Source organism: Aphelocoma coerulescens, chromosome 5 (assembly GCF_041296385.1).
Source record: "Aphelocoma coerulescens isolate FSJ_1873_10779 chromosome 5, UR_Acoe_1.0, whole genome shotgun sequence".
NCBI classification, from domain to species: domain Eukaryota; kingdom Metazoa; phylum Chordata; class Aves; order Passeriformes; family Corvidae; genus Aphelocoma; species Aphelocoma coerulescens.
Genome location: NC_091019.1, coordinates 44,437,920 through 44,465,771, shown reverse-complemented (window position 1 = coordinate 44,465,771; position 27,852 = coordinate 44,437,920). Strand labels below are relative to the sequence as shown.

Here is a 27,852-nt window from a genome sequence, read left to right as displayed (position 1 = left end):
TACTTTTTCGATACAAATCAGTTACTTCAGGCAGTTTTTTATTCTTACAAGCGTTTTAAGAAACTAACGTTGAACGCTTGTCTTCCTGGGAAGCGAATTCGCGCACCGCCGCGGCTTCGCGCGCCCCGAGCCCGCTCCCGGCGGCGGGCGGGGCGGGGGCCGGGCCCGGCGGGGCGGGAGCGCGGAGGTCGCGGCGGCGGCAGCGGCGGGAAGCGGTTCCGGGTCGCCGTCGGGAGCCGACATGGAGCCCGCGGGGCCGCGCTGAGGGAGCGCCGGGCCGAGCGGGGCCGCCATCACCATGTCGCTGGGCGAGTACGAGCGGCACTGCGACTCCATCAGCTCCGACTTCGGCAACGAGTCCTCGGGCAGGGGCGGCTCCCGCGGCGGCGGCGGCGTGCCCGGCGAGCAGGAGGAGCTGCACTACATCCCCATCCGCACCCTGGGCCGCGGCGCCTTCGGCGAGGCCACCCTGTACCGCCGCACCGAGGTAGGTAGGCGGCCCCGGCGGCGGGAGAGGGGCCCCGCTCCGCCGCCCCCGCCAAGGGGCCCCGGGGCCGCTCCGATGTGGGCGGGGGCCGCCGCCAGGGCGAGCGGGACGGTCGCCAGGGGCCGGTGCTTGGAGGCGCCCGTGCCTGAGGAGCCGCAGCGGGGTTCGGCCCCTGGGGTGACCGACAGCCCCCAGGGTGACGCTGACAGCCCCCAGGATGACATCCCCCGGAACCCTCTGAGAACAGCTCGGACACGAAGTGACAACTTCAGCTCTCGGTGTCCAGGGGTGCAGGGTCTGGGTTTTGGCACGTTTGGGTACTGCCGGTCTCTGGGTCCCCTGAAGTTTTGCAGGGAGATGTGGAGATTCTTCTCACGCTAGTAGACTACTCATTTTTCTATGTTTTGTTCCAGTCACAGAAGACATGGGGTCATCTCATACAGGTAACTCGCTCACGTGCTCAGCATTTCAATGTAATCAGGGGAGACTGGATGAAAAGCCACTCCTCTCGTTGCTCCCAACTCGTTTAATACCATGCAGTTCAATTGTAGTTGTGGTTTTTAGCGGCTGTCAAGGAAAAAACACTTGATTTATTTCCAAAGGGAAGTTCTTCAGTTTTTTTTCTGGCCACCTTGAGGTGTTGTGGCTTGGGCAATAAGTGAACACTGTTCGCTTGAGAGGTCACTCATAGCATGGCTGACAATGTGTGTGGACCTAATAAGGGCAAACTAAATTAATTCTTATTTCCTTATTGGTTTGCTTTGCTTTTTGTTTTTGTTTTTTTTTTTTTCTCTATGCTTTTTCCTTTGAATATTTGTAACAGCTTATGGTCTTGTACACTATCCTACAGTTACAGGATTAAAAATATAATGTTCTCCCTTTATTGAACGGGAGTATGTTTAGTCTTTATTGAAATAAAACAAACCCTGTGTTTTTCCCTTGGTTTGGTGTTTTGGTTTTGTTTTTTTTTTCCCAAAGTGAGTATTGGCCAGCTAGAAAGATGGCTTCAGGCCGTTGCTATTTTTAATGACAAACAACAAACCTCAAAACGTAAGTTGTTAAGAATATTTGTCTGAAATCTGTAAGAGACAGGAAAGTTTTGCTTTTCTTGATATTTTAATTTCCTGCTGTAAAGGCACAGACTGTTTTCTTTGTAACAGTGTGTTTTTAATTGAAAGATGTTTTTGTGTTTCAGGATGACTCACTTGTAGTGTGGAAAGAGGTGGACCTGACCCGGCTGTCAGAAAAGGAGCGTCGTGATGCTTTGAACGAAATTGTTATCCTGGCGCTGTTGCAGCATGAGAACATCATCGCATACTACAATCACTTCATGGATAACACCACGCTCCTGATTGAGCTGGAGTACTGTAATGGTGAGATCCCTACTCCCGTTTATAAAGAGGCAGCTGCCATGTGTCCAGGTCACCCTCCTGTAGAACCTGCAACAAGTATTTCTGGGGTGTCATCTGGAGAGCAGAAGAGTAGAGGTGAATTCTGCTGCGTAGCTCCTGAAGAAGAGACTGAGAACCCTTTTGATTTGTGTCTCAGGTGCTAAAAAAGGAAGCCCAGTAGGGCTAGGTTCTCTTCTGCTAGTGGAGGTAGTCTATGCAGGTGATGATTTCTTGAGTTTTCTGAATGGCTTGTGCACTGGAAGGAGTGAGGTTTCGGTGATAAATGCTTCTAGTGCACCTTGCTGTGTTCTTTTAGGAGGGCAGTGGGAAAAGACCATGAGTACAGAGCTGGGCTGTTTTTTCAGTACCGTCACTTAAATAGTTTTATAATTTGGCAGTTATAAATCAAAGCTTAAAAAACTCCTGGTACACTGCCGTTACGACTTTTTCCTGCCTTCTGCTTTCAGCTTCTGCATTTACTATTAACACAAACAACAAACCTGGTCCTTCTGGTGGTGGAGAAAATTTTGAAATTCTGTCCAAGAGTAGCTTAGATGGTGGTGTTTGGAGCTTGCAGAGGAAACAGTCCTAGCTCAGATGGAGCAATAGAAGGATTTGGTATGAGCTTCTGACTAGCAGCTGCTCTTAGACAGCAGGAAGAGGAGCCCATATACAGCTTACACTGCTGGAACAGGATACGTGCCTAGAACTGCAGTGTGATTCCTGTTTGGGTGAGTGGGACAGCTCCCCAGGCTAAGTATCTGGTGTTTGTATAGGGCTTGCATTAAGCCTTGGCTCATTGGTAGAAACATTTTTTGCTGGAAAAGGCTATCATCGTGTTGTGATCACCTTATGCAACAGGCTGCTTCCACTGGAACAGGTTGGAGAGCATAACAGAGTTATGCAAAGTCTTTTTGAAGGGTGTCAGACACCCTCGTTGACAGCTTGACCAAAGCCGTTTTTTCTTCTCTGCTTTTTGTTGTTCTGGAGGGTGGAGTCCAGTGCGAGCGCAGGGGAATGTTAGCTCTTTGAGGCACCTTTTATTTTAGGGGTTCTCTCTGTGTGTGAGTTACTTACTTGCCCTGGAAAGACTGTATGCTTGAGGCCATTATAAATTTGTTGGAGAGCATAGAGAAAAGCTGCATAGTATTGATATCTGTGCACATTTGTAAATGCCTCTGTTGGCTTTGGGATAATAACCAAGAGATGAGTGTATAGCTGGTGTTGCCTGAATGTGTCTGAATGGTACAGAACAAGGGACATGAGAAAGAGGAAATCTTGTTTGGACTTCCATGTAGTGGTTTTGCCAATGCATTAATAGTTGTTTCTTTGGCTTTTTTTTTCAGTGTACAAACCCAAGATAATTTGTGAGTAATTTTTAAAGTAAGACTGGACTAGTCACTGTCAGACATTCCTCAGAATCCAAAGGTTTTACTGTTTAATTGGCTTGTCTCTTCTGAAGATCCAGAAAAGAATTTCAAGTTTCAGTAAATGTTGCCCCTATTTTACAGAAGAGGAAGCCAAGTTATTGATTTTAGTTCCATGTGTATATCATGGTACTGTAAGACTTGGATTTGCCATGAGATAACATCAGTGAATACAAATGAAATATATTTGGGAAGAAATATCCTATAAAATACTGTAATTGAAAAGAGAATAACCTATGTCAGAAGGTTAGATGTGGTTAGATAAAACAAATACTAAATTAATTTTGTTTTCACATGTGTGCATAGATGTATTGGTTATATGAGTCAAGAGCTAACTTGTCTTCTTGTGTAGGATTTTGGTAATTTAGTACCTATCATTTTGGCTGCTCTTTGGTTCAGAAAAGCTGCAAAAAAGATGGGAAAAAAAGAGAGATGAAGAACACAATTGACTAAAAGCTTGCAAAGTTTGAATGGTTAGAGCAGACACTTATAAGAAGAGGCAGAAGTAAATACTTCGATTAAATTGTGAATGTGAAGAGTGATTTGTAGCTAATTTGTAAATGTGAACGTAAGGCAGAAAAAAAATGTTGGGAAGTTACAGCAAGGCTGAATGAGAAGAAATTAAGAGAAGGGAATCTCAATTAGAAAAATCTTCCTAACATGGAAGTTTGAATTAAGTCCCTCAAGTAGACAGAGGAGTCATTGCAGCCTGTTTTGGACATCTATCACTTCACAGGCCCATGGAAGTCATACAGCCAAAAGCTGTCTTGCACCATGGGAATGGTCCTGGTGATCCATTACAATTAGGACATAATATGTGATAATTGGGAATTGGAATGGCAACAGGAGGTGATCAGAGTTTTGGGATTTACTGTTTGGATACTGATCTGACAGGGAGTATCTCTACCTGCAGCCCTCAGCATCATTTCTTTTAGCTCTCCTTGATTTTCAGTCTGCTGTCTTGAAGTCATGGGGCACCCTGAAGATTCTGCTGATTTCAGGCTTCTGTTAGTGGTACTGCTGTTGTCAGTGCTTTGTGAATTCTGCACCGATGTTTTTGGTAGGGCAGATAAAGGAGAGGCCAGTCAGAGCTGGGCAGTAAGTAGCAAAAGACAGTAATTTGTGCTTTCAGGGACTACTCTGACCTTCAAATTGTTTTCTTTCTCTTTTTTAATATGTTATTTATATATATATATATATATATGTTATTTATATATAAATATATAAACAGGACAATCTCACATGATTTGGTGTAAGCTAATGCATGTTTACATACCCCAAGAAACACTTTAAAAAAGTAAGTAAAAAAGTAGAGACTGCTGGCCGAGCTTACTGATTTGCTTTGCAGAGAGTATTAAAGGGTGCTGTTAAAGATTCATCTCTGCTTAGCCTTAATTACACCACTGAAGTTCTTAAATGGAAGAAGAACTTAGTTTTGTGGATGCCTGACCAGTTTAAGTGAAGAATGCTGAGAGAGAGCTGTAGTGATTGATCAGATCTCTTAGGGGATTTGAGTATTCCCAGCAGCACTTGAGCAGAGTAACTGTTGCCATTAACTAAGATGAACCTCTGTTTTTCTCACTCATAATTACAGGAGGGAACCTCTACGATAAGATTCTGCGACAGAAAGACAAGTTATTTGAAGAAGAGGTAATTTGGACTGGTTTGAGGGAGCAGTGGGGCTGGCCTAATGTTCTGGGGATCTGTAGGGTTATTTGAGTATTTCTTCAAATTTTTTTTCATTGTGATGGTGGGGAATTTCTGTGTTTATCTGGGGGCTGGCATCCTCCTGGTTCAATATTGCAAGCATTTTTGGTCTATCCAAAACTTATTTTCCTTTTTAACTGTCTATAAGCAGTACATAGTTCCAAGGGAGGAATAATGAAAGAGAGCTGGCTTTCTTCACCTTATCATCTTGGCAAACATTTAACTCTTAAACCTCTTTCTGTGTTTCTTCCTAGTGGGTACTCTACTTCTCTCCCTTCTTAATCATTTTGTAGGGGTTTTTTTGAGTAATTTCCTTGAATCTGTCTTACTATTCTCTTTTTCTGTCTTTATTTTATTTAAACTTACTTTCTGCTGTCTGCTTTCACTGCATGCTGAGCTGATTAATGATTACACTTACTTGTCTTAGATAGTGACTTCTAAGACTTTCTGGCTCATGGAGAGTATTTAATGGCCACAATTCATATTTTGGAGAGCACAACTGTAGATGTTTCAAACCAAGTGGTCATTAGTTGTCATTCTTAAGTCTTTTCACTTAAATCTGTGGCACTTATCAGGACAGACACTACAAATGGCAGTAGAACAATTTACCTATTGGAATATCTTTTTTAAAGATTTCCAAACCAGGAAATTCTAAAATTTTCATACTCCTGAAAGAGCATCTGAATGGTATGGCCAGGCCCTCTTGCTGTGCCTCAGTGTGACAGGGATGGGTAGGGTTTTGTGTTTTTTTTTTTTTCGAGCCTCACATAATGCTTATATTCCTACCTATGCAGATGGTGGTTTGGTATCTCTTTCAAATTGCATCAGCGGTGAGCTGCATTCATCGAGCAGGAATTCTTCACAGGTAAGCGTGGCATGCAGCAAAGCTGAGGTAACCAGTGCAGTTCATGGGGTGAGTGAAGAACTCCTTTGTTTCTTTGTTTAAAGCAAGCACCAAGCTTCTCCAAAGTGTAATAGGGTCTCCTAGATGTTAAATATCCTTTTTTTATTGGGCTAGAAACCATCTTGTGATAAATGTGCAGGAAATCTTGTATTTGAAAATGGAACTGCAGCTGTGTGAACAAAGTTTATCCACATAGGAAGGCAGTAAATTTGCCCTTTATTGCTATAGCACATAAATGATGTTTGTTAAAGTGGGTAGGAAGAGCAGTTACCACAGGCCAAAGGTACTTCCGACCTGTTCCACAATTAATAGCTGCAATCCAGTGTGTACATCATTCTGTAATTCCTGGAGGCTAGTAGTGATGAAGACTTTGCAGTTGTCCATTGCTGCAATATAACCCATGTGAAGATTTGTCCTGTATTTGTCTGAATCTTATTTCTTTGGCCTGTTGCTTAAGGACCCAGTCTGTTAACTTGTAGTGGTAATTTTGACAGTTATTCTGAGATTTTAATGTGTAGCTAATTACCTTTTTCTGTTTTCTGTTTGGGAGCAGTAAATTTCATGTCTTACGTGTGTTTCAAGGAGGCTGTGATGTTCTGGGGAGTATTGCACGTGTAGACAGCCACTTCCAGCACAGTTGGATCGTGTGCTGCACTAACTTATGTGCATAGCTGGGTGAGGATATTTTCTGTAGGATAGCGTCCTGGCTGCTGCCATTCTGAATCTTTAGTGATTGGCAAGCCTTGCTAATGAGGGGTTGGTAGCCTACACTCAGCAAAGTAGTGCCTAGGTTTTTGGCCTAAAGCAGATGTCATGTCTGTCCTGCTTTGCAGTGATTTCCTACTTCCACTTCTGGACATGTGTGGCCCCAAATCCTTCCACAATAATGAATTGAACAATTATTTAAATGTTTGCAGTGATTTCCTTCTGCTGCAGACATTGTCAGAGTGACCCAGAACTTTGCGATGCCCCAAGTGGATGAGTGCAAAGTGCTGCTTTACTTGATGTTTTCCTGATCTACACTGGGAAGTTGTTGATGGTACGTTAGGAAAAGAGGGTGTTAAGGGTGCTATGAAGTGTTGGCCATGAAAAACATATCATGCTGCAGGGGCTTCCTCTCTGTTTCCAGCCTCTTGTGTTGATCTATGAAACTACATACAGATTACTCTGTCTGGGAGAGAGTGTTTTCAGTGAGTTTTGGAGCTGGGGGTTTTTGTGGCCATCAGTCTTTTGATCTCTTGGGTGCAGTATGTCATAGAATCATGGTATCATTAAGGTTGGAAAAGACCTCCAAGATCTTAAGAGCCCAACTGAACACCACCATGTCAACTAAACCATAGCAGTAAGTGCCATGTCTAGTTGTTTCTTGAATGCTTCCAGGGATGGTGGCTCTACCACTTCCCTGGACAGTCCATTCCAATGCTTAACAACCCTTTCAGTGAAGAAATTCTTCTGATGTCCAACCTGAACCTCCCTTGGTATATCCTGAGGTCATTTCCTCTTGTGACAACTGTCACCTTGGAAAGGAGTCTGACCCCCATCTTGCTGCAATCTCCTTTCAGGCAGCGGTAGAGAGTGATAAGGTCTCAGTGGAGCCTCCTTTTCTCCAGGCTAGACAACCACAGCTCCCTCAGCCGCTTCTCATCAGACTTGTGCTCCAGACCTTTTACCACCTCTGTTCAGAGAATCAGCCGTTCTGCAGCACCTCAATGTCTTTCTTGCAGTGAGGGGCCCAGAACTGAAGTGTGGCCTTGCTGGTACTGAGTATAGGCGGACAATACCTGCCCTGGTCCTGCTGGACACACTTTTTCTGATACAGGCCAGGCTGCCGTTGGCCGTCTTGACCACTTGGGCACACCCTGGCTCATGTTCAGCTGCTGTTGAGTGGCATCCCCAGGTCCTTTTCTGCTGGGCAGCTTTCCAGCCATTCTGCCCCCAGCCTGTAGCACTGCCTGGGGTTGTTGTGGCCCAAGTGCGGGACCTGATATTTCACCTTACTGAACCTCTACAGTTGGCCTCAGCCTATCGATCTAGGCTGTCTAGATCCCAGTGTAGAGCCTCTCCTAGCCTTCAGCCTGTCAACACTCCTGCCCAGCTTGGTGTTGTCTGCAAACTGACTGAGGGTGCACCCAATCCCCTTGTCCAAAACATCAATAAAGATATTAAACAGGAGTGGCCCCAACACTGAGCCCTGGGGAACCCCACTGGTGATTGACTGCCAACTGGATGTGGCACCCATCACCACTATGCTCTGTACCTGGCCACCCAGGCAGTTCTTAACCCAGCAAAGAGTGCACTTATACAAGCCATGGATGGCCAGCTTCTCCAGCAGCCTGCTCTTGCATCTCTAACATTTCCTTCTTAAAGTATGTCCAGCCTTCCTAGACCCCTGTGTTTTTAAGAGCCATTTCCCAAGGGACTGCCTGAACCAGTGTCCTGAAAAGACCAAAGTTTGCCCGCCAGAACTCCAAGGTGGAGGTTTTGTTGGCCCCCTTCCTGACTTCACCGAGAATTGAAAACTCTGTCATTTCATGGTCGCTACCTAAGACGGCCTCCAACCACCACATCTCCCACCAGCCCTTGTCTGTTCAGAAACAGCAGGCACTGCCCCGGTTAGCCTTGCTAACCAGCTGTGTCGTGAAGTTATCTTCCACACACTCCAGGAACCTCCTGGACGGCCTCCTCTCTGCTGTGTTGAGTTTCCAGCACACATGCAGCAGGTTGAAGTCTCCCACAAAAACTAGCAATCATGAAACTTCAGCCAGCTGCTTATGGAATCTCATCTAGCTCTTCATCCTGGTTGGTCCTCCCCCTGATTGTCACCCATAGGTGGTGAACCGTATCATCACTGACCTTGGCCTCTGTGCAGTCAAAACGCTCCCTAAGGTACAGAGCCACCCCCCACTGCCTCTCCTTGCTCACCTGTGCCTTATGAAGAGCTGCATTGGAGCACTCCAATAGTGCAAGTCCCCCCACCACATTTCCATGATGGCACCTGTGTCACAGCTTTCCTGCTGCACAGTGGCTTCCAGCTCCTCCTGTTTGTTATCTGCACGGTGTGCATTGGTGCAGATGCACTTCAGCTGGGCTATCGATTTCACCCCCAACACTGGCATGCAGCCTACAGCCTCATCTCTAGTGAGCCTGGTCTTATCTCCTTCCCCCTTCCAACCTAGACTTAAAGCCTTCTCAATCAGCCCAGCCAACTCAGGGGCTAGAATCCTATGTCGTGTTATAAAGAGTACCTCTTGAGGGGTAAGGACATTATGCTTAAGTTCTAGAGTGACTTCTGTTTCACACCCTCTGTGTATGTGTTTATATTTGCATACATACATATTCATACCTACACTTAGGTTTTTAGCGAGCTCAGGGACTCCTGGCTTGGGTCTATTTATAAAACTAGCAAAAATAAGATCTGCTCAATGACCTTCATACGAGAAGAAACTGAGAGGCGGGGAAAGAACTATCTTTGATCTGTGGCCTTTACATGGGTGTCTGGAGCCTGAGCTTTTGAAACTGGGTTGTGTTTGTGTGGGGAATGTGATAAAACATGGATAACTGCAGTTGCCCCCAGTACTTGGGGCAAAATTGCCTTTGGAGAGCTCTGTGTATGTGTGTGTGACAGAGTGCTGGCAGAGTAGCAAGTAGCTCATTTTGGGGGGAAAGTGTAGTAATGCGTGGAAAACTGTGAAATCTGGAAGTGTATCTGAGTGTTTGAATTTCTTTTTCTTGTTTCAGAGATATAAAGACATTAAATATCTTTCTAACGAAGGCAAACCTGATTAAACTGGGAGACTATGGATTGGCAAAGAAGCTGAACTCTGAGTACTCTATGGCTGAGACTGTGAGTATCTGCCATCTTTGTGTGCAAACTGAGTTTCATCTCTTCGTGTCTTGCAGAAGACCAGGGACACTGTACATTCTTGCTGCTTGTTTTCTGTTACTTTCCTTTCTCTCACCCCTCAATTTCCCTCGGTGTTATGGTATCATAGCATTAAAGTTGGAAAAGACCTCTAAGGTCATTGAGTCCAACTGTTAACCCAGCACTGCTGTGTTCACCACTAAACCATGTCCCCAAGTGCTGCATCCATGTGTTTTTTTGAACGCTTCCAGGGATGGTGACTCAGCTACTTCTTCGGGCATCTTCTTCCAGTGCCTGACCCTTTCAGTGAAGAAATTTTTCCTAGTGTTTTATGTAAACCTCCTCTGGTGCAACTTGGGGCCATTTCTTCTTGTCATGTCACTTACTACTTGGAGACCAACACCCACTTCGCTACAACTTTACTTCCTAACTTTATCTCACTAACTCTGGCATATTTGCTGATTTGTTGCAGCCTGCAGTTTTATTTGCTCCCAGGTTACCTCTTGGAGGTCTGTCTCTCTGGAAAGCAGCAGTAGACTAAAGATAGGTGCCACTATGGGAATAGAATTGTATTAGAGCTAGCGTAGCCATGCTAGAGAGCGCTGCTTTCTTTCCCTTAGGCATGGAGCTGAATCTGTGAATGCGAAGGCAGCGCTAGCTGAAGGACGGAGACAGCATTATAGTCACATCAGAACAGCGCTCTCCCTCTGGGCTAGTTAAGTCCAGCTTAACATATTAAATTAATTTTGTCATGCTGCTGTGCTAACAGGTAAATTTTGCCTCAGGTGGATCTGAGATAGCTTGGATGTGCATGCCTGACATTGCACCGTGCCATCGGCATGTCTCATATCTCTTTAATATCCAGGCTTTTTGAAGAAGCAAGAAAGGCACTTGTGCTTCTTATGGTAACCAGGTGTATGGTTTATTGGTAATGTTCCTAAAGGGGGGCAAAGCTTTATAGGAGAGATTAATTCTACCAGAAGGCTGTCAGGCTTGGCCTTGTTCCAGACCCTGCCAGAAAGCATTTTCGCAGCCAGTTTTGACACAGGGTAAGCTGTATTGCAGGCACCTAAAAGGTTCAGCTTGGATTTCTCAGCTCCATTAATTTCTCTGGTGAGTGTTAGGCTTGGAAAGGAAAACATTGTCTGGGGTTCCTATCTGCTAAAGGCCTTTATTATAGTTTGGGGCACAAGCCAGCTCGCACTTCCCCTTACCAGGCTGTATTATTCGATTAGATGCCAGGTGTTGGTGTTCTGTTAGGATGTGTAGTTAAATATTTGCCACTCCCAGAACATGAGCACTATTGTGCAGTTCCTCTGTAAGTGGGAACTCAAGGCTACTGCATAAAGCCATCACTAGGCTGGGCTGCAGCAGAACCACTTCTGTTTTGACACACTTTTTGTGGCCTTCTGGCTTTCAGAGGCAGTTTGCTCTGTGCTGTGAATTTCCAGGTTTGTTTTTGCCTGTGTTGTCTGTATTCATCTATACCTACTACACCTGCAAGTATTGTTTTTTCCTTTTTCACCTACAAAAAATTTTGAACTACACACCTTCCACCATATTTTGGGGTTTTTTTGCTGGCTATGCTCTGGTCTAGTTGCTCAATTTGTAACCTAATGACCAGTGGCAGACTGGAAGTCATTTTTTTGGGAAATGAGTGCAAAACGTGTTATTGTCAGTATTTGTAATTGTAGCAGTCAAATTGTGATTTTGTAGAATGTTCACATCTTGCTTACTAAACACTGATTTCTTAATTTATCATTCTTTCTCCCATTTACCCAAGAAGATATGGAAAATAATCTGTATCTTACAGAAAGCTTACATTATCCTTTGCTTAAAAAAGGTTTAGGTGCAGTGTCCTAGTGCTCCATGTGATACTTCAGTTCTTAGGGCTTCTAAACCTTCCCAGGGCCGGGACTCTGTCACGCTCTGTAACAGAAAATGGGAGGGAGATGGCAGATTCTGAATGCACCCATTTGATATACAGTGTACTAGCAGAGTCTGATGAAGGGCAGGCTTTGTAGTCCTTCGAGCTTTGCTGAGAGAGTTGAAAAGAGGTCATCTATAAATATTTCTCCTTTTTCTAAATTCTGCCTCATTTTATTTTGCTGTCTAGTTTCTTTCTAAGGAGTGAGCTCCATTCATCTGGAAGCTCCATTCTTAAATCTTTTATCATGTTTGTTCTGCATCTCCTTGTTGTGACTTTGAGCTAAGCCACTATTTCTGCAGTACCTGGGAGATCTTCTGTATTTACATGCACAGTTTTGGATTCTTTGTGTGGCGGGGATATTTGTTCTACACAAAACAAGCGTTCAGGAAAGTCCACTTCTGAAGGGAAAGCCTGTTGGGTGGGAGTCAAGCCAGCTTTCTACATACTGACCCAAAAGGAACCCTTCTTTTCGTTTGAGACAGAGCAGCCTTTGTCCTGGCAGTATCTTGTGATCAGAGTGGCTCCATAGCTAAGGTCTGGCACCTGTATTTGGAAGCTTTGCTAGATCCCTTTTTCTTCAGCCTCACGGGATGATTTCCATGTCAGTACATAAGGCCCTGATTACCTCTAAATGATGTGTATTTAAGAGAGGGGAAAGTCACTGCTGTGTTTTTGTGACTACTGCTCTATTGAGAAGTATGTACCACATCAGGTACATGAGAAGAGAGGTGTCTAGGATCTTTTAGGAAGCTCAGGGAAAGACAGGTTTGTGGATGAGAGGGGAAGAAGTGTGCTTATTGTTCCCATCCCTCCAGCACATTTGTGAGGTATATCTCTTCAGTGCTGTGTCAGAGCAGTGTCTAGCTCTGTTCTGTATGAACGTAATGGGTACAGAGCTCCTGAATTGAAGGCTGCTGGATCATTTCTGATTTTTAAATGTTATTTTTCCTAGCTGGTGGGAACTCCATATTACATGTCCCCAGAACTCTGCCAGGGTGTGAAATACAACTTCAAATCAGATATTTGGGCTGTGGGCTGTGTCATCTTTGAACTGCTTACTCTGAAGAGGACCTTTGATGCTACTGTAAGTCTGCAAACCATTATGAACTGAATAACCTTATTTTTTTATTGTCCTAAGATTCAGACTTGGCTCATAGCTTTCTTCAGCTGTGTTTTTCTTTCAATGTTGTTTAAATCTGCTAATTAAAAAAACAGTGGCCTGAGAGTGACAGCTATAGCCAGAGAAGACGCATGATTTCCCTTACCCTTCAAGCAGATTTCCCTTCTGCCTTCATGCAGCAGCCTGTCTGGCTTCTGCCAAACCCACCCTTGTCTTAGCCCAGGTTTACTAGGTGCAGAATAATAACTGTGCTAATTTGTATCATGATTGTGAATGAAGTATCCTTTTGACTACAAGGAGGAGGTTTGTGACCTTGTAGTCTTTTTGCTCTTTTAGCATTACTAGCTGGGAATTTTCTGTTTAGCATTCTGTAGCAAAAAGTTCCAGCCTTCAGATTTCATAGGATCTAATCTAACCTAATCTAATCAGATTTAATAGGATCTTTCTCAAAGCTTGGTTGCAAGAGAAGTCTGGTCAAGCTGGCATAGGGAGGGTGAAAGGAGCATTGCTGGCTGACACATATGATTTGCCAGCTTGTGCCATGTGATGGGAAAAGCTGCTAGTTGCCATAGGCAAGATTTTGTAACCCTGAAAGACATGATGTGAAAATACCATCCTTGCCTGACTTTCTCTTGTGGTGGCTCTCGAGTCCCTAGCAACTTTGCTGCTGTGCTGTGTTTAGTGGCAATATGCAGCATAGGAGATTTCATGCAGAGAGAAGCCTGTTTTCCCTGCACCGTTAGAGAATTTGGTGAAAAGTTGGATGTTGCCACTAAGTCCTAGCTACCAGAGGCACCATTTCTGCACGAATTGTTATTAGGTTTCTGGAGAACCTGCTAGGCAGGGAAGAAGAGGGGGGTGTTCTGATCAGAGATGGAGGAAGAAAATAATGGTGGCCTATAGCATCTCTCCCCATGGGACACATTGTTCTGGTTCCATTATGTCTGGTTTCTGCCTAGAATCCCCTGAACCTTTGTGTGAAGATTGTACAGGGAAATCGTGCCATGGAGGTTGATTCCACTGTCTACTCCTGGGAGCTGATCCAGATGGTAAACTCCTGCCTTGATCAGGTTGGTGAGATACTTTCTAATTTTCAGATACCCTTTCCCAGCTGTCTCAGCCGTGGAACTCAGGACTGAAGGGGTATGACATGCCTGTTTCAGTATGTGAGCTGTTGATGCAGGGTAATTTTTGTGAGGCCTGAGTCATCTCTAAGGATGGGCTTTCTCCAGTCCTCTGAAAGCTTTGTCTCAGTCCTGCAGGCTCTGGAAGTGTGCTGGGTTTACTCTGTTCACAAGTATTTAATGGGCTGGCAGAAGCAATTATTTTTTAATGCAGTGCTGTGGAGGTAGGAGCATCACGTCAGTGCAGTCTCTTAAGGCTCTGGCTTTCTGTAGGGAATTGATTTCTTGAAAGCAAACATAGTATTAATACCTTTGGAGCATACAAGTCCCTCCTGCACATCTGTAGTATTTATCCCTATTCATTCTAAGAATTTGAATTAATTCCTTTCCCTTCTGAAGGGAGTCAGGGAAAGAGGTCCATGCAGGCTTGAATGAGGTCTTCTACCCCAAGATTTTGTTGTAGATGATGAGTATTTCACAGAGAATTACTTGTTGCTTCCTTCTTTCAGGACCCAGAAAAGAGACCCACTGCAGATGAATTGCTTGAACATCCCCTTCTCAGCAAACGCAGGAGGTAATCAGATGGTCTTGCTCGAAACCTGGATGGCTGACAGGGAAAACAGGAGGGTTTGTGCAGGCTGGTGGTGTTTATTTTTTTATAGCAATGTCCTTAAGTGAATTTAGTCTGATGTGAGGCAGTTATTTAAGTACTTCATTCTCTTTAGGGCAAAAGTGCATTTTTGCAGTCTTGTCTTCTATCTCATGTTCTGTTGGTGCATGGGAAAGGTTTCTGCATCCTTAGAAGCTGTTGTGTTGAGAACCTTGAGGTATTCCATTCTGAGACTCTGAGGAATGCTGCTTTCTACTCTTCAAATTTCTGAGAATGAAGAGTCACAGAGATCCTCTTGTAGTCATTGGAAAAAGCCATTTTGAATATATATTCAAAATATATGGATCATTCAGTATAGAGACCCTCACTTTTTCCTTTTGTTGCCTTCCTCTTTGGGAGAGACTTGCATTGAAAGTGGTCCATTTTTAGCTTAGTTTGACCATCAGCCTGCACGCACTATCTTGTCAAGAAAGGTGGATGATAATTCTGGGCTGTTTCTATCCCATGTTGGTTTCTTTGGGAACAGCAGACTTAGTGCTTTATACCAATACTCTTTTGCATCATGATCAACAGAATTTAAGTTTTGTCTTGCTGTATGCATTGGTAAAAGCCCAAATCCTGATAAAATTTAGCCATTTAAGGTTATTCTTGTGCAATATGGGTATTGGTTGGCCACATTTTCATACGGACATAGTTTGTTGTCCTCAGCTCTCCTAGAAGTTTGTTAGCTGTGTGGTCCATTACTTCTGCCCTACTTACTTTGTATTGCTGCGAGCTGGTAAACAGCTGCCACATTTCCTCCAAGAGGCAGCAGCATTTTATTGGAAAGGAAAACAGTCTGTGTGTGCTGCTTGTCAGTATATTGCATAGAGCAATGTTGCTGTTTCCTAAAATGCTTTTTCTCCCTTGGCAGGGAGATGGAAGAGAAAGTCACGCTGCTTAATGGGCCAAATAAACGACCAAGGTAATTATTTAGACATGTGTTTGAAAGGAAGTATGGAGAGAACAGCTCCCCAGAGAGGAACTGGGAGTGTTAGCCTCTGACAACTTTAATGGAATAGTGTAGTTTAGAAGATCCCTGAATGCTAGAAATTTGACACAGTTGTTGCATGCTTGTCCTGTGTTTCACTCTGCCTTTTATATCCTACTTATTTGTATGGCTGGAGCTGTACCTCAGCAGATCCCATCCAGCTCTAATCTGTTCTACTGAGGATGTAGTCTTCACAGCCTACATATCTGAATTGTAAAGTAGATCTCTCCTTTCACACAGATTCCCTTCAGCAGGAGGAATATGACTGTCTGAATGACGAATATTACATTAATATAAATATCTTCTATAAAACTTGGTATACCAGAGGTTCACCACAGTTCCCAGCAAGCCTGTAAGCAGGGTTGCTCTGTGAAGCAGATAGCTTCTGTGAGATGCATAGCTGGTTGTCTGGTATTTATCAGATAGAGTTTGACCAATTTTTCCTCATAAACTTGGAAGTACTAACACTATCTGAGCACCTTATGTGAAGTTGTCCCTGTTCATGGGTTGTTCAGAGTTTGCTGGAAGAACAGTTTTTGAAAACAAAACCCCTGAATGGTTGTGAAGAGGAAACTGCTAGACAACAGCAGGAAAATGGATGATGACAGGGAATGCAAACTCATTATTAAGAGCATGTGTATTTTGTTGGGGGGGTCTTGTGCAGGTCAAGTACCATGAACGAGGCTCCCATTGCAGTGGTGACTTCACGCACTAGTGAGGTGTATGTTTGGGGGGGTGGTAAGTCCACCCCCCAGAAGCTGGATGCCATCAAAAGTGGCTGCAGCGCGCGCCAGGTGTGTGCTGGTAACACTCACTTTGCTGTGGTGACAGTGGAGAAGGAGCTCTACACCTGGGTGGTAAGTGAGACAAACCGCAGGAAGCGAGTAGGAGTGGGAAAGGAGGCTTCACATCTACTGCTGACCTTTCACAAGCCTGTTTGACTCAGATGGGCAGGAAGCTTGGAAAGGGAGAAATCTGACTGCAGTGGACACTGAGGCTATCTGATTTGGGGCTGACCCAAGTCTCCCAAAGGCAAGTGTGTTTCTGGGAGACATTTTCCATTGTGACAGGAAGTATCTTGGAGACTTGCTGTGCACTTGGGGTTTGTAGATGGTGGTCTTGTAGGCCCAAACACTGAGTCAAACATCTCTCCATTCCCTTCCTGACTACTAGACAGGCAGTGGAGACTTACTGATTCTCTGGCCTTTGTATTTTTGAGTAGGGTTTTTCAAGATCAGAATGGGTGGGATGAGTGACCTTTTTGCAATACAGTTGTCATCTGCAAGGCAAGTTGTGTCTGAAGGCACAGGCATCTTATGCTAAAAAACTCTGCTTTTTATGATGAGTGGAAATTCTGGAATAGTTCAAAGTGAATAAAAAATGTTGGCATATAATGCATTTTAAACAATTGAATCCAGTCTTCTCAGGTTTAGATGGTCAGTGGCATGGAGGTGTTCTCCATTTCCAGGCTTCCATGGATTTTTGTATTGATTATACAAACTATGTTAAGATAGATTAGAAGATAAGTCAGTGAGAAAAGAAAGAGATCCAAATAGGAGAACAACTTGGACTAATTTGCTGGATATTCCTGCAAGAACAGCCACTGAAAGCTTTCAGCTGGCAATTAATAGTTTTTGTTTCAACGCTACTTGTTTTGTTTTTCCTGTATAATTGCTATGTCAGGCCACTTCAGTGACATTTGTTTCAGGATATGCATTTCTTTGCAGCTGTTAGGATTTACAAAAGTAGCTCAAAAATCTTAAGGATGAATTTCAGTCCTGCAGTAGGGAGCAGGTTCTGTAGCCTGGCAGAAAGGAGCAGGGGTTCCTCACCAGCTGATGTCCTGAGACTGGATGACTCCTTGTTAGTGCATCACTGCCAGAAAGCCTGTGCTGCCGTTGAGAGCACTGCCTGCTGTATGCACAGAGATAGCAGTCTCTTCCCTAGACAGAACATTTCCTCTTGCTCCTTGCAGTCTTCTGTTGTTTGTTTGTGGTGCTGTTAACTATTGACACCATCTCTGGGATTGTGGAAATGTAACCTCACCAGGTGTTTCTGTCTTGCAGAATATGCAGGGGGGCACCAAGTTACATGGGCAGCTGGGACATGGAGACAGAGCTTCCTACCGGCAGCCAAAGCACGTTGAGAAGCTTCAGGGAAAAGCCATTCGCCAGGTGTCCTGTGGAGATGATTTCACAGTGTGCATCACGGGTGAGAGCTGGAAGTCCTTTGGCTCAGACTATTATGGATGCGTAGGCATTGACAAGTCCCTTTGCTGAGCTGTTGGAGGTGTTTGCCTTCACCATCAGATTAGCAAAGCAGCTTTGTGCACAAAGGAGAAAGCCCCATATGCTACTCATCCCTCAGTTTTGAGGATAGTATCAACATTATTACATTTGGGATAGATTATATCTCAACATTTGAGATATATCAACATTATTATACAGAGGGAAGATACTGACTCCCAAGAAGGATGGGGTTTTGCTAAAGATGTGCTCCTTTTTGGTGATAAAGCTGGGTGTTGACCACAAATCCACGTGTCTGTGCAGAGTCTCTGCTTTTACCAGTGCATGTGTTGCCTCCAAACATGCTCGTACTAAAGATAAAGACAGTGAAGCCTGAAGTCAAGAATGTAGATGTGTTTGAAACTCTATTTGGACTGCGTGGGGACAGAATCACCCAGTGATGAAAAAGAATGTGTATCTAGGATTTGCTGTTTAATTCAGAATGCTTGAAACCTGGTAGCTGTCTCTAGTTCTAACCCTGTTCATGCTTTTTAAAAGATGTGTTAGGTGTGGTGTTGTCTGTTACAGAAGAATTTGACTCTTGCTTTACCCATGCAAATGATTCTCAACAAGGTAGTTTCAAGCTTATTTTCCCAGTGCTGAAAAGGCAGAGATTTGACAGAGATAAGCTCAGGTGGTCATTTTGAGGAAGGAGTGACTTAGGGGGCCACAGAATCAATTTGTGGGTTACTGTTAAAGAAAGTGGCAGGTTCAACCAAAGATTTTTTGGCACTGGAGTAGCTGCAGGTTGTCATGTAAGATCATCCATCTTAACATGAACAAGAAAGGACTCCATAGTCTCCTGATGACATTCTTCTGCACTAAAGAGGGTGACCGCAGAAAAGAAGTTGCTCTGACCATGTCCTAAGAAGTTAATATGCAGCCTAACACAAGCTCTGTGTGCTGACCAAGCTTCCTTTATGTCCTTTAGATGAGGGCCAGGTGTATGCCTTTGGCTCCGACTATTATGGATGCATTGGTGTTGACAAGGCTTATGGCTCTGAAGTGCTTGAGCCCCTGCAGCTGGATTTCTTTCTTACCAATGCTGTGGAGCAGGTCTCGTGTGGAGATAACCATGTGGCAGTGCTGACAAGGAACAGAGAAGTCTACACGTGGGGCTGTGGAGAGTATGGTAGGTAGAGTCTCCCTGACCCCTAAAGGCACTGGGGCATGCCTGCCAGAAAGTGGCTTGGTGCAGGTGTGTAATGCAGGGCCTGGGTGAGGGCTGCCTGGTACATACCCTGGGGACAAAAAACATTGTTTCTTCGGGATTTTATTTACTTGTAAAAATGGGAACTGGAGACTGAAGCCTTAGGACTTTACTCTGGAAGGCTCTAGGCTGCCACTTGGCTTCCCTGTGGGTAGGGCAATGGTTCTGTGAGTGGGGTTGGATTCCCTTGAGGATTGGCAGGCGATGATGGATGTAGGGGAGCAGGGAGATTCTAGTTCTGTAGGGAGATTCTTTTGGGACTATGGAGAGACAATACCAGTTCCTAGATATGGGCACCTGGTGAGGCCATTTTTAACTGCAGTATTTTCACGGATGCAGGACGCTTGGGCTTGGATTCAGAAGAAGATCACTACACCCCTCAGAAGGTAGGGTTATGACTACTCAAAATCCACAAGGGCATAAATCCAAATGAGTTGCTGCAGTATTTGGAAATACTATCTCTCTGAGGCTCAGGTGTTTTTTCTGAGACATCATAGAGTTTGCAAGGGTTTTAACTTTGCTTTCTCACTTCATTTTGCTTCATTTCTCTGCTAGAGATCATGGCAGAGTCATACCACTCACGAACCAGACAGCATCATAACTTAGAGCTTCATTGCTCTGATTTCCATGATGGAACTGGAAATGCTGCCTTAATGTTGTAGAAATCATAGTGAGAACTACCAAATGGCTTACCTTGGGTCTGTAGAGGAAACTCACAGCAGTGCAACTGCTGCGAGTCTTTGAATGTAATACAATGAGTTAAAGATTAGTTGAAAGTAAAACCCTCTTGAAATACAGTGCTGGGGTAACTGAAAATAGAAACAAATAAGGATGTGCCTGGAAGCCAAATATCCATGATCACACAGATCACACAGTATCACACCCACATGGCACAACCACAAACCCAGCCCTGCTCACCTAACTGTGTTTGATGTTTGTAGGCCCCATCTGGCCAGGTTGACTATGCATCATGTTTCAGGTTCCTGTGCTGGTCACTGGTGTCTGCCTTGAATTTCTGCACTGTGACCGGAGTTTCCATATGCTACAGGCTTTATGGTATTCTTACACCTTCATTCAAAATAACTGTGTTGGCTATTGATAGTGTCCAGACTAGCTGTGCAACTGCTCTACCCCCATATGTTTTCCATGTGCCAGCTTCTGTGTAATAGGTGTTGGGATTTTTATTTTCTTAGGATATGTTTCTTCCACCTAGGTGGATGTTCCGAAGACCTTAAACATCGTGTCCGTTCACTGTGGCTGTGATGGAACTTTCCTGCTCACCCAGACAGGCAAAGTCTTGGCATGTGGACTCAACGAGTTCAACAAGCTGGGCCTGAATCAGTGCACATCAGGGATAATCAATCATGATGTAAGTGCATTTGGATCCCTGGCTTCAGCTCCAGCAATCAGTAGCATATGGGGAAATGGAAGTCCTGTGACAAAGTGTTCCTTAGCTTTGTGCCAATGCTTTAGTTCAGTCAAGACAATGGATACTGGGATTGTGGGAAGAGGCAATTTGTTCCTCTTCCTCAGTTTTCTGTCTGCCCTGTGGGCTTATGTGAGATCTGAGGTAGTGAAACACAGTGAACTGCTCTGTGGTGACTTATCCAATGATAGGGATTCTGGCAGTTCATTACCATGCTTGTGTTAGGACTGTCTAGGTTTAATGTCATGTTCAGACCTGGACCTGCTTGAGTAGGTCTTAGCTGATGAATGTGTGTTTTTTTTCACTCTGTGCTTACCCACATCTTTTGTCAGACATACTGTGAGGTGCCATATGCCACTTCCCTTACTTTGGCCAAGCAGCTGTCCTTCTACAAGATCCGTACCATTTCTCCAGGGAAGACACACACAGCTTCTATTGATGGTGAGAGCCTTGTGCATTAAGAACTGAATGTTGGTTGCTGAATTACATTACATCAACTTTGCCCTTTCAGCCTGGCCCTTGACACTGGGGGTTTTGCTCTTGGTAGCAAGGTTCATGCCTGCTCCAGGAACTGAGGATTCCTGTTTCTCAGCAGTCTTTGTTTCCTGGCCAGCTGAAGCAGCAGTGTCAGCCTTCCTGTTTTATTAAAGAGGAGAGAAAAAAAGTTTTGGGAAGAATCATGCTCTGGGCTAGCAGAGGAATAATTTATGATCAGCTTAGGCTTTGCCCAAGCGACATCAGTCAGAGAGCTGTGAGGAGTCCCAGCCCCCAGCATCAGAAAAGGGAAGCAATGGGAGAAGGAACTGGGGAGGTGTTTCCAGGCTAAACCCATTCCTTTTGGCTGGCACTGTTCCCTTCCAGCCTGGCTGTCTGCTCAGCAAAGCCCTTCCTGTTCATGGGCTGTTGCTGCTCGTGCTCTGTATGCATGGCTGCTTCCAGAGCTGGGCCCTTGCGGTGACTGTCTCCTCCTTCCTCCTGTCAGAGCGAGGCCGCCTGCTGACCTTCGGCTCCAACAAGTGCGGACAGCTTGGTGTTGGGGACTATAAGAAGCACCTGGGAATAAACCTGCTGGGAGGCCCCTTGGGGGGTAAGCAGGTGATCAGGGTTTCATGTGGAGATGAATTCACCATAGCTGCTACTGACGGTGAGTGGGTCTTTGCCAAGTTGTGGTGGGTTATTTTAAACTTAATCTGCAGAGTGGTTAACTAGCGCGCACTGATCGTTTCCTTTACCAGCCCCGCAGCACATTGCCAAGATAAAGAAATCCTCCTAGACTGGGGCTGTCTTGCCCTGGTAATGGCCCCAGTGCAGCCCCAAGTATTTGCTGTCCCTAAGGCTGCAGAGTACTGACTTGCTGGCTGCTGTTAGGTTTGTTATTGGTTTGTTCTCCCACTGTCAAAACTGAGCTGGTGGATTAGATACTTTGGGATAGCAGTTACAGCAGAAAGACTGATCCTTACAGTAATTACAGGCCGAGAAGGAGGGAGGAAATTGAGCCCCTGAATTTCTCTTTCCTCAGACAACCATATCTTTGCTTGGGGTAATGGCGGGAATGGGCGTCTGGCAATGACATCGACTGAGAGAGCTCATGGCTCAGATATTTGTACCTCGTGGCCTCGGCCAATATTTGGATCATTGCATCATGTTCCAGACCTGTCATGCCGTGGCTGGCACACCATCATCATTGTTGGTAAGTGTAAATTTAGGATGAAGTTTTGGGATCTTGTTTATGATGATATATTCCTTGCCAGGACTGAGAGTATAAATCCTGCTTGGGAACAGGCCAAATTTCTGGGAGGAATGTGGCAAGCTGCTCTGAGCCATAGGCCTGCAACACTGGCTTTGTAGGAGTTTTCTTGCTTTCTGTGTGGCACTCTAACTGAAAGCATGCTTCTCTCCTTGCAGAAAAGGTGTTGAACTCTAAAACAATACGATCCAACAGTAGTGGTCTATCCATTGGTACTGGTAAGTAACCTGCCCTGGGGAGCTCTGGTTTAAGTCCATCCAGTGGTTAGTTTGAGTGGATGAAGTTTGGTCTTGCAGCATGCTTTCTCCGTGTTTGAAAGGCCTCACAAAAGAGCTCAAAGGGAAGAAATCTAGTTGGTGCCATGCATGGGAAGGGACGGCCCAAAGCTGAGAAAGCAACAACTGAAACAGGAGAAACAACATGGGTGCAGAGAGGCCTTTGTGGTTGAGGAACTTCAATTTGACAAGGAAAAGCTGAGAGGAATTCACTGAAGGGAACTGATGTGGGAAGGGGCTCTATGGGGGGTAGTTGCTGGAGAGATGGAGTCCAGTTTCTTGGACCTGTGAGAGGGCTGGGGCCAAGAAACTGCAGAAGACTGCTGCACACAAGCCCTCGTGGAGAGGTCTGCAGGGAGTGTTAGGAGCTAAACTGCTGAGGGAGATAATGCTAGCATGTGCTCTCACCATGACCATACAGCACAAATTTATGCATCTTCTCTGTTCCATCTGGGGTTTGGCAACAGGAATAGCAGAGGTGGGAAAAGTATAAGGTTTTCACTTCTGTTTGCTAGTGGCTCAGAGCTGCACAACTGGAGGAGGAGAGGAAGAGGATAATGAACAGGAAGCAGAAACCCCCAATCCCAGTGGAGGCTTTCGGGGAACCATGGAAGCAGATCGTGAGCTGGGGGGCTGGATCAGCACTACGGAAGCTAAGGGAGGCAACAGTGCTGACAGCAGCTCCTGCCCTGGCTGGCTTCGGAAGGTAACGCGGTTTCTCAGAAATGCCTTAAAATGGGGATCAAGGCTGGGAAAATTGGGTGGCCCCTTCCACCTTTGAGGGATGCTCTGATAGGTTCTTAGAGCCGTGTGGTACAGAGCCCTTAAGGCCTCACTGCCTGTTTAACCACAAGAGGGTGTTGGTGCATCGACTGAGAAGATGAAATGAGCTGCAGGAAGTTGGCAGTCCTGACAGTGCTGCTTTTGTGTATCCAGGAGCTGGAGAATGCTGAGTTCATCCCCATGCCTGACAGCCCCTTTCCACTGAGCATGGCTTCTTCAGAGCCTGAGAAGGAGACTCTTCCTTACCAGAAACTTCAAGGACTCAAAGTGGCCTCTGAGGAACCTGTTGGATTAAACAAGCCCAAAACGGAGCCCTGGGTAAAGTTATCCAAGTGAATGCATGGCTAAAAGCTCTTGGGGACCATAAATGGCAATGTTTGAATTGTGGGAGAGCTGAGAAGAGACTGTTGGATTGGCCTAATTCATCTGGATGAGGAAGAGAGGGCTGGTGATAATCAGAGATGATGCTGGAAAGAGAAAAATTCCCAAGGATCTAGAACACAGAGCTGATTCATGGTCAGATTTAAAGTAATGAGATCAGTTCTGTGGAAAAATGTGTTTAATGCAATTGGAAAAAAGAAGCCAAGGGCTCAGAAGCCTAGCAGAAAATAGAAATTTAGAAAGCAGAATTTTCTGTGAGATAGGAAGAATTGATACAGAAAATTGCTGAGAAATTACAACCTGTGGGACTACCTAGCTCCAGGAGTTTTCTGTCCCAAGAGGAGACACAGATCCTACGCTTAGGGAAATGGGGGTAAACTAGATGGATTTTGGTGATAGGAGGATGGGAACAAGCTTCCCAGGAAAAGGAGGAAGCTAGTGGCTTTGTACAGAAGACAGAAGAAGTAGCTTGTTGACCCTGGCTTTTAGAAGTTTGGCAAGTGGGGAAACAAGATAACATGCTGAGCATGTTTTTTTCTTGTGGCATATACAACTCCTGGCCTTGCACTCAAACCTGGCCTGACTTCTTTCCATATCTCTGCAGCCTACTTGCCTGAGTCCAACCTTGCCATGTGGTGAAGGGAAGGATGCATCTCCTGGGACAGGCTGCGTGTGCAGTGCTCTGCAAGTGGAGGTGACACACCTCCGAGGCCTGGTTTTACAGTGTCTGGATGATCAGAAGAAACTGCAGCAGGAAACCATTCGTCTGAGTGCCCAGCTCCAGCGGTTCTGCAGGAGGATGGAGGAAATGCAGCAGGTGAGAATCTGTCACCTGAGTGCACATCATGCTCAGGGCTCACCATGCTCCTGCAGATTGTGGAGGCTGTGCAGAAGGAAGCAGCTCTTAACAGCCATCTCCATCAGAGCAGAATTTGGTGGGACTAAGAATGGTGCCTGTTTCTTGTATAAGCTGCTGATGCAGGCTCTAATAGTAGCAAAATAGGAATGAAGCCAAGAAGAGTTTCTTCGGAGGACAGCCCACTCTTTGCAGGACCTGGGATTTCCCTTTATTTCCCCTGATGAGAAGGGATGGGCAGTCAGATGTTGCGAAGGGCCACAAATGGCTGTGGAGAATACAAGCTGGGCACTGTGCAGCTTCTAGCTTTTTTGCAGCTAGTTCTGGCGCTGTTTGGGTAACTGCTGTGTGTTTTGACAGGTGAAGGTTCATTCCAAAGGAACACAGACTACCAAAGAGGAGATGGAAGTGGATCCGAAACCCGATGTGGATTCAGATTCCTGGTGTCTCCTGGGAACGGACTCGTGCCGCTCCAACCTCTAGTCTCCTGAGCCCACTGGGATCCATCTAACTTCACAGCACACTAACCGAATGCAGAGAGCGGCTTTTCTGGCGTCAGGTCACTCGCAGACAAGGAGCGAGGCCGGAGGCTCCAGAGCAGCACCCATGTACGTTTGATATGAACTAGGAGTGAGTTTGAGAGGGGGAGGGCCCTTGAGCTCTAGGCCAGCTCAGTGATTGAAGCAGCAGCAGCTCCTCTTTTTACCTTATCTGTCAGTTCTGCACGTGAGGCAGAACGGCCCCATTATGGCAATGGCTCCAGTAGCAGCTTGTGGCCCTTTCATTGTTTCACTGTTTCCTGGGAGCTGCCTTTGGGACCCCAGTATTCATCACTGCATCTCTAGATGAGAGGAGGAAACATGTTTTGTACTGAAGCTGGCTGAACCCTAAGATTCACCACCTTCAGAGGGTTGAAGGACTAGGATCCTCTCCTTACCACATGGTAAGGCACCGCCAGTGAGGCTGCTTCCCTCTGCCCAGGGGCAGAGGGACCAGCGAGCGTATCATTCTGGAGGCAGTGGAGATGTTCCTCTTAGGGAGATAATGGCAGACAGCATGTCCCTGGCCTTGAGGCATAGCTTCTGGCCATATGGCTGTGTCCACTGGTCTGTAGAGACAGAGTTTGAAGGCTGTATTCTGGGTGCCGAGGGCTTTCCAACTTCCAGGCAATGCACCGAGATGAGTGAATCAGGTGTTTCCCATAGCAGTAGTGGGGACTGTCTGAGATGGGATCTGTAGTTCTCGGTTTCAGACCACCTGCTTCCCAACCAGATGCCAAGCATCTGGGCCTCAGACTAAGTTACCCGTTTCTTGCTCCAGCTATTCTACTTTGTTTGGGTGCCAGAGTTTCTGGTTTCTTGGCATAAGCCTGTAGCTGCTCCCTGCTTGGCTTCTCTTCTGCTCAGTCCCTGTGCCTACGCTCTTGTGTGGGTGTGGGAAGAATCCGTGTTTTTCCACTCAGTGTTCTGATGAAGCTGGAATGCCATTTCCTACCCAGAATAGGTCACTACTGCTGTGGTCACAGGATGTAGCCTTCCCCAAAGACCATGAATGATCAAATCTCAGTCCGGAATTCACCTTCTTTCAAGAAGTGAGAAGCTTTCCCAAGAAAATTGGAGATGGGAAGAGGCATGGTCCGATGCTCAAGATTTGCTCATTTTCTGTTAGAGAATTAGGTTAATTTTATTCCCCTTAAATTTATTAGCAAACTGACTGTGAAGTAAAGCTTATGGGATTGGTAGAATCCCTGGGAGCAGCTAGCTTCCCCTGCCTTACATGGCGCCTCTAAGGAGTCCTGCGTTCCTCTCACCTTTGCTGTGAGAGTGGGGTTGTGATTTCATCAGGCTTAAATGATCCCCATCAATGGCATGTTACTAGAATTGCCTTAGGTCTACTGGAGGTGGATATCGTATCACCTCTGACAGACCTCTTTTGAGACTGTTCCGGGGCATCCAGCATTCCCCATTTGTCTCTAGAGGTGGATGCCAAACCATTTGCTTGTAACGTAATGCTCCTAAAATACTTCTTTGGTGCCTATTGCTAGTAGGAGCTGAATCAAGTGCCATCTTCCCAATGCAGTGTCCAGGGCAAGGATCGTTCCAGTGTGCCTGTCCATTGGTACCAAAAGCAGGGCAGGAGAGCCCTCCTGGGAGGGGGTGAGCCTCAGGTGCCCTGGTACAGCCAGGCTTGTTTGCCCTTGTGACTCTGCTCTCCTTTCCCCCATGTGCATTGGAGCCAGTTCTCAGTTCAGGGTCCCGGCTTGAGGGTCGTTGGTCACATTGCAAACAGTGCCTTTGAGGAGTGAAAAGTTGAGCCTGAGCCATGTCCAATAAGCAAGCACCAAGCTGGTGAGAGTCGCTCTCCTGCAGTGCACTGCTATCCTCATTTCTCAATGCTCTGCAGTTGGGAAGCTAGGTGCACAGACTGGATTCCCCTTGGATCTAGTGGAGGATTAGGGTTCCTGACAGAAGATGCCCTGTGCTCCACAATCTCATATGTGCCTTAGAGGATTCACGCTATCCAGGTTGTGCCTGTTACAGACCACAGATTTCACACCAGCCAGCTATGCAACAAAAAAAGCAGTTTAAAGGTAGCACCTTTGTCTTGGGCTGAAAACAGAAAGGCAGGCGGGCAGAAGTGCCTTCGAGCAGTTTCAAACCATTTTTACTTCTCCCCTTCTTGCAGTGCTAGCTCCCTATGTGTTGGTCTCCTGCTAGTATTGCTACTGAGTTGTTGTAGTGGAACACAACTTACGCCTGCTCTGACACTCTAGCTGAAAACTAGTTTGTCGTCGTCTTTCTTTGAAAGGTTAAAGGGTGGAGTGGTTTGGAATTTCTGTTTAAATAAATGTTTAAACTCATATTTCTGTGTTTGGAGTTTTTTTCTTGTCTTTTTTTTTTCCAAGAGGGGAAAGGGAAATATGTATACAGTTATCTGGTTTTGTGGCATTCTGGTTTTGATTATTTTCTTTTGCTTATAGAAAGAGGGTGAAAGGGCTTTTAGGTTCTTTCCTGTGGTAAAAAAAAAAAATCAGTTTCTGTGTCCCTTCATTTAAAAAAGCCAACAACAATCAAACAAAAAACCAATTCTTTTCTCATACTGCTACATCTCCTCCTAGTGACGTCAGGAGCTTTTGTGTGTGTGTGTGTTTATTTCCACAGTTTGAGTGCCAAGTGGGGAAATGAGTAACAGGAAGAAAGGCTTAAAGGGAAGAAGTACCTGCTTCTCTCAGAAGAGCTTCACTGATCATTAAAGCCTACAGAAGGGAGAACCTGCCTGACACCTGCTTAGCCAACT

At 45.4% G+C, this 27,852-nt stretch overlaps 1 protein-coding gene across 3 annotated transcripts; it reads left to right on the top strand.

Moving 5' to 3' along the window:
* Nucleotides 1-228: 228 nt before the first annotated feature.
* NEK9 (NIMA related kinase 9) lies at nucleotides 229-27,417 on the top strand. 3 transcript variants are annotated; one of them, XM_069017907.1, is made up of 23 exons: nucleotides 229-487; nucleotides 901-930; nucleotides 1,683-1,860; nucleotides 4,900-4,955; nucleotides 5,807-5,877; nucleotides 9,655-9,760; nucleotides 12,661-12,792; nucleotides 13,788-13,898; nucleotides 14,462-14,526; nucleotides 15,476-15,526; nucleotides 16,257-16,449; nucleotides 17,659-17,803; nucleotides 18,809-19,009; nucleotides 19,427-19,473; nucleotides 20,301-20,456; nucleotides 20,846-20,954; nucleotides 21,496-21,657; nucleotides 22,033-22,203; nucleotides 22,419-22,478; nucleotides 23,051-23,241; nucleotides 23,472-23,636; nucleotides 24,304-24,516; nucleotides 24,916-27,417. In XM_069017907.1, the coding sequence occupies exons 1-23, from the start codon at nucleotides 299-301 to the stop codon at nucleotides 25,036-25,038; spliced, it is 2,925 nt and encodes a 974-aa protein (XP_068874008.1). In that variant the 5' UTR covers nucleotides 229-298; the 3' UTR covers nucleotides 25,039-27,417. The 3 variants fall into 3 exon arrangements, with proteins under 3 accessions (XP_068874008.1, XP_068874009.1, XP_068874010.1); XM_069017908.1 differs by lacking the exon at nucleotides 901-930; XM_069017909.1 differs by lacking the exons at nucleotides 229-487; nucleotides 901-930 and adding an exon at nucleotides 953-1,537.
* Nucleotides 27,418-27,852: the final 435 nt, after the last annotated feature.

Excerpts from the sequence above, each read along its gene's own strand:
- NEK9 (XM_069017907.1), top strand. The coding sequence starts at position 299 with ATGTCGCTGGGCGAGTACGAGCGGCACTGCGACTCCATCAGCTCCGAC. Across the intron at positions 12,793-13,787 it reads AGAGGACCTTTGATGCTACT|AATCCCCTGAACCTTTGTGT; the intron begins GTAAGTCTGCAA and ends GTTTCTGCCTAG. Across the intron at positions 23,242-23,471 it reads GCCCTGGCTGGCTTCGGAAG|GAGCTGGAGAATGCTGAGTT; the intron begins GTAACGCGGTTT and ends TTGTGTATCCAG.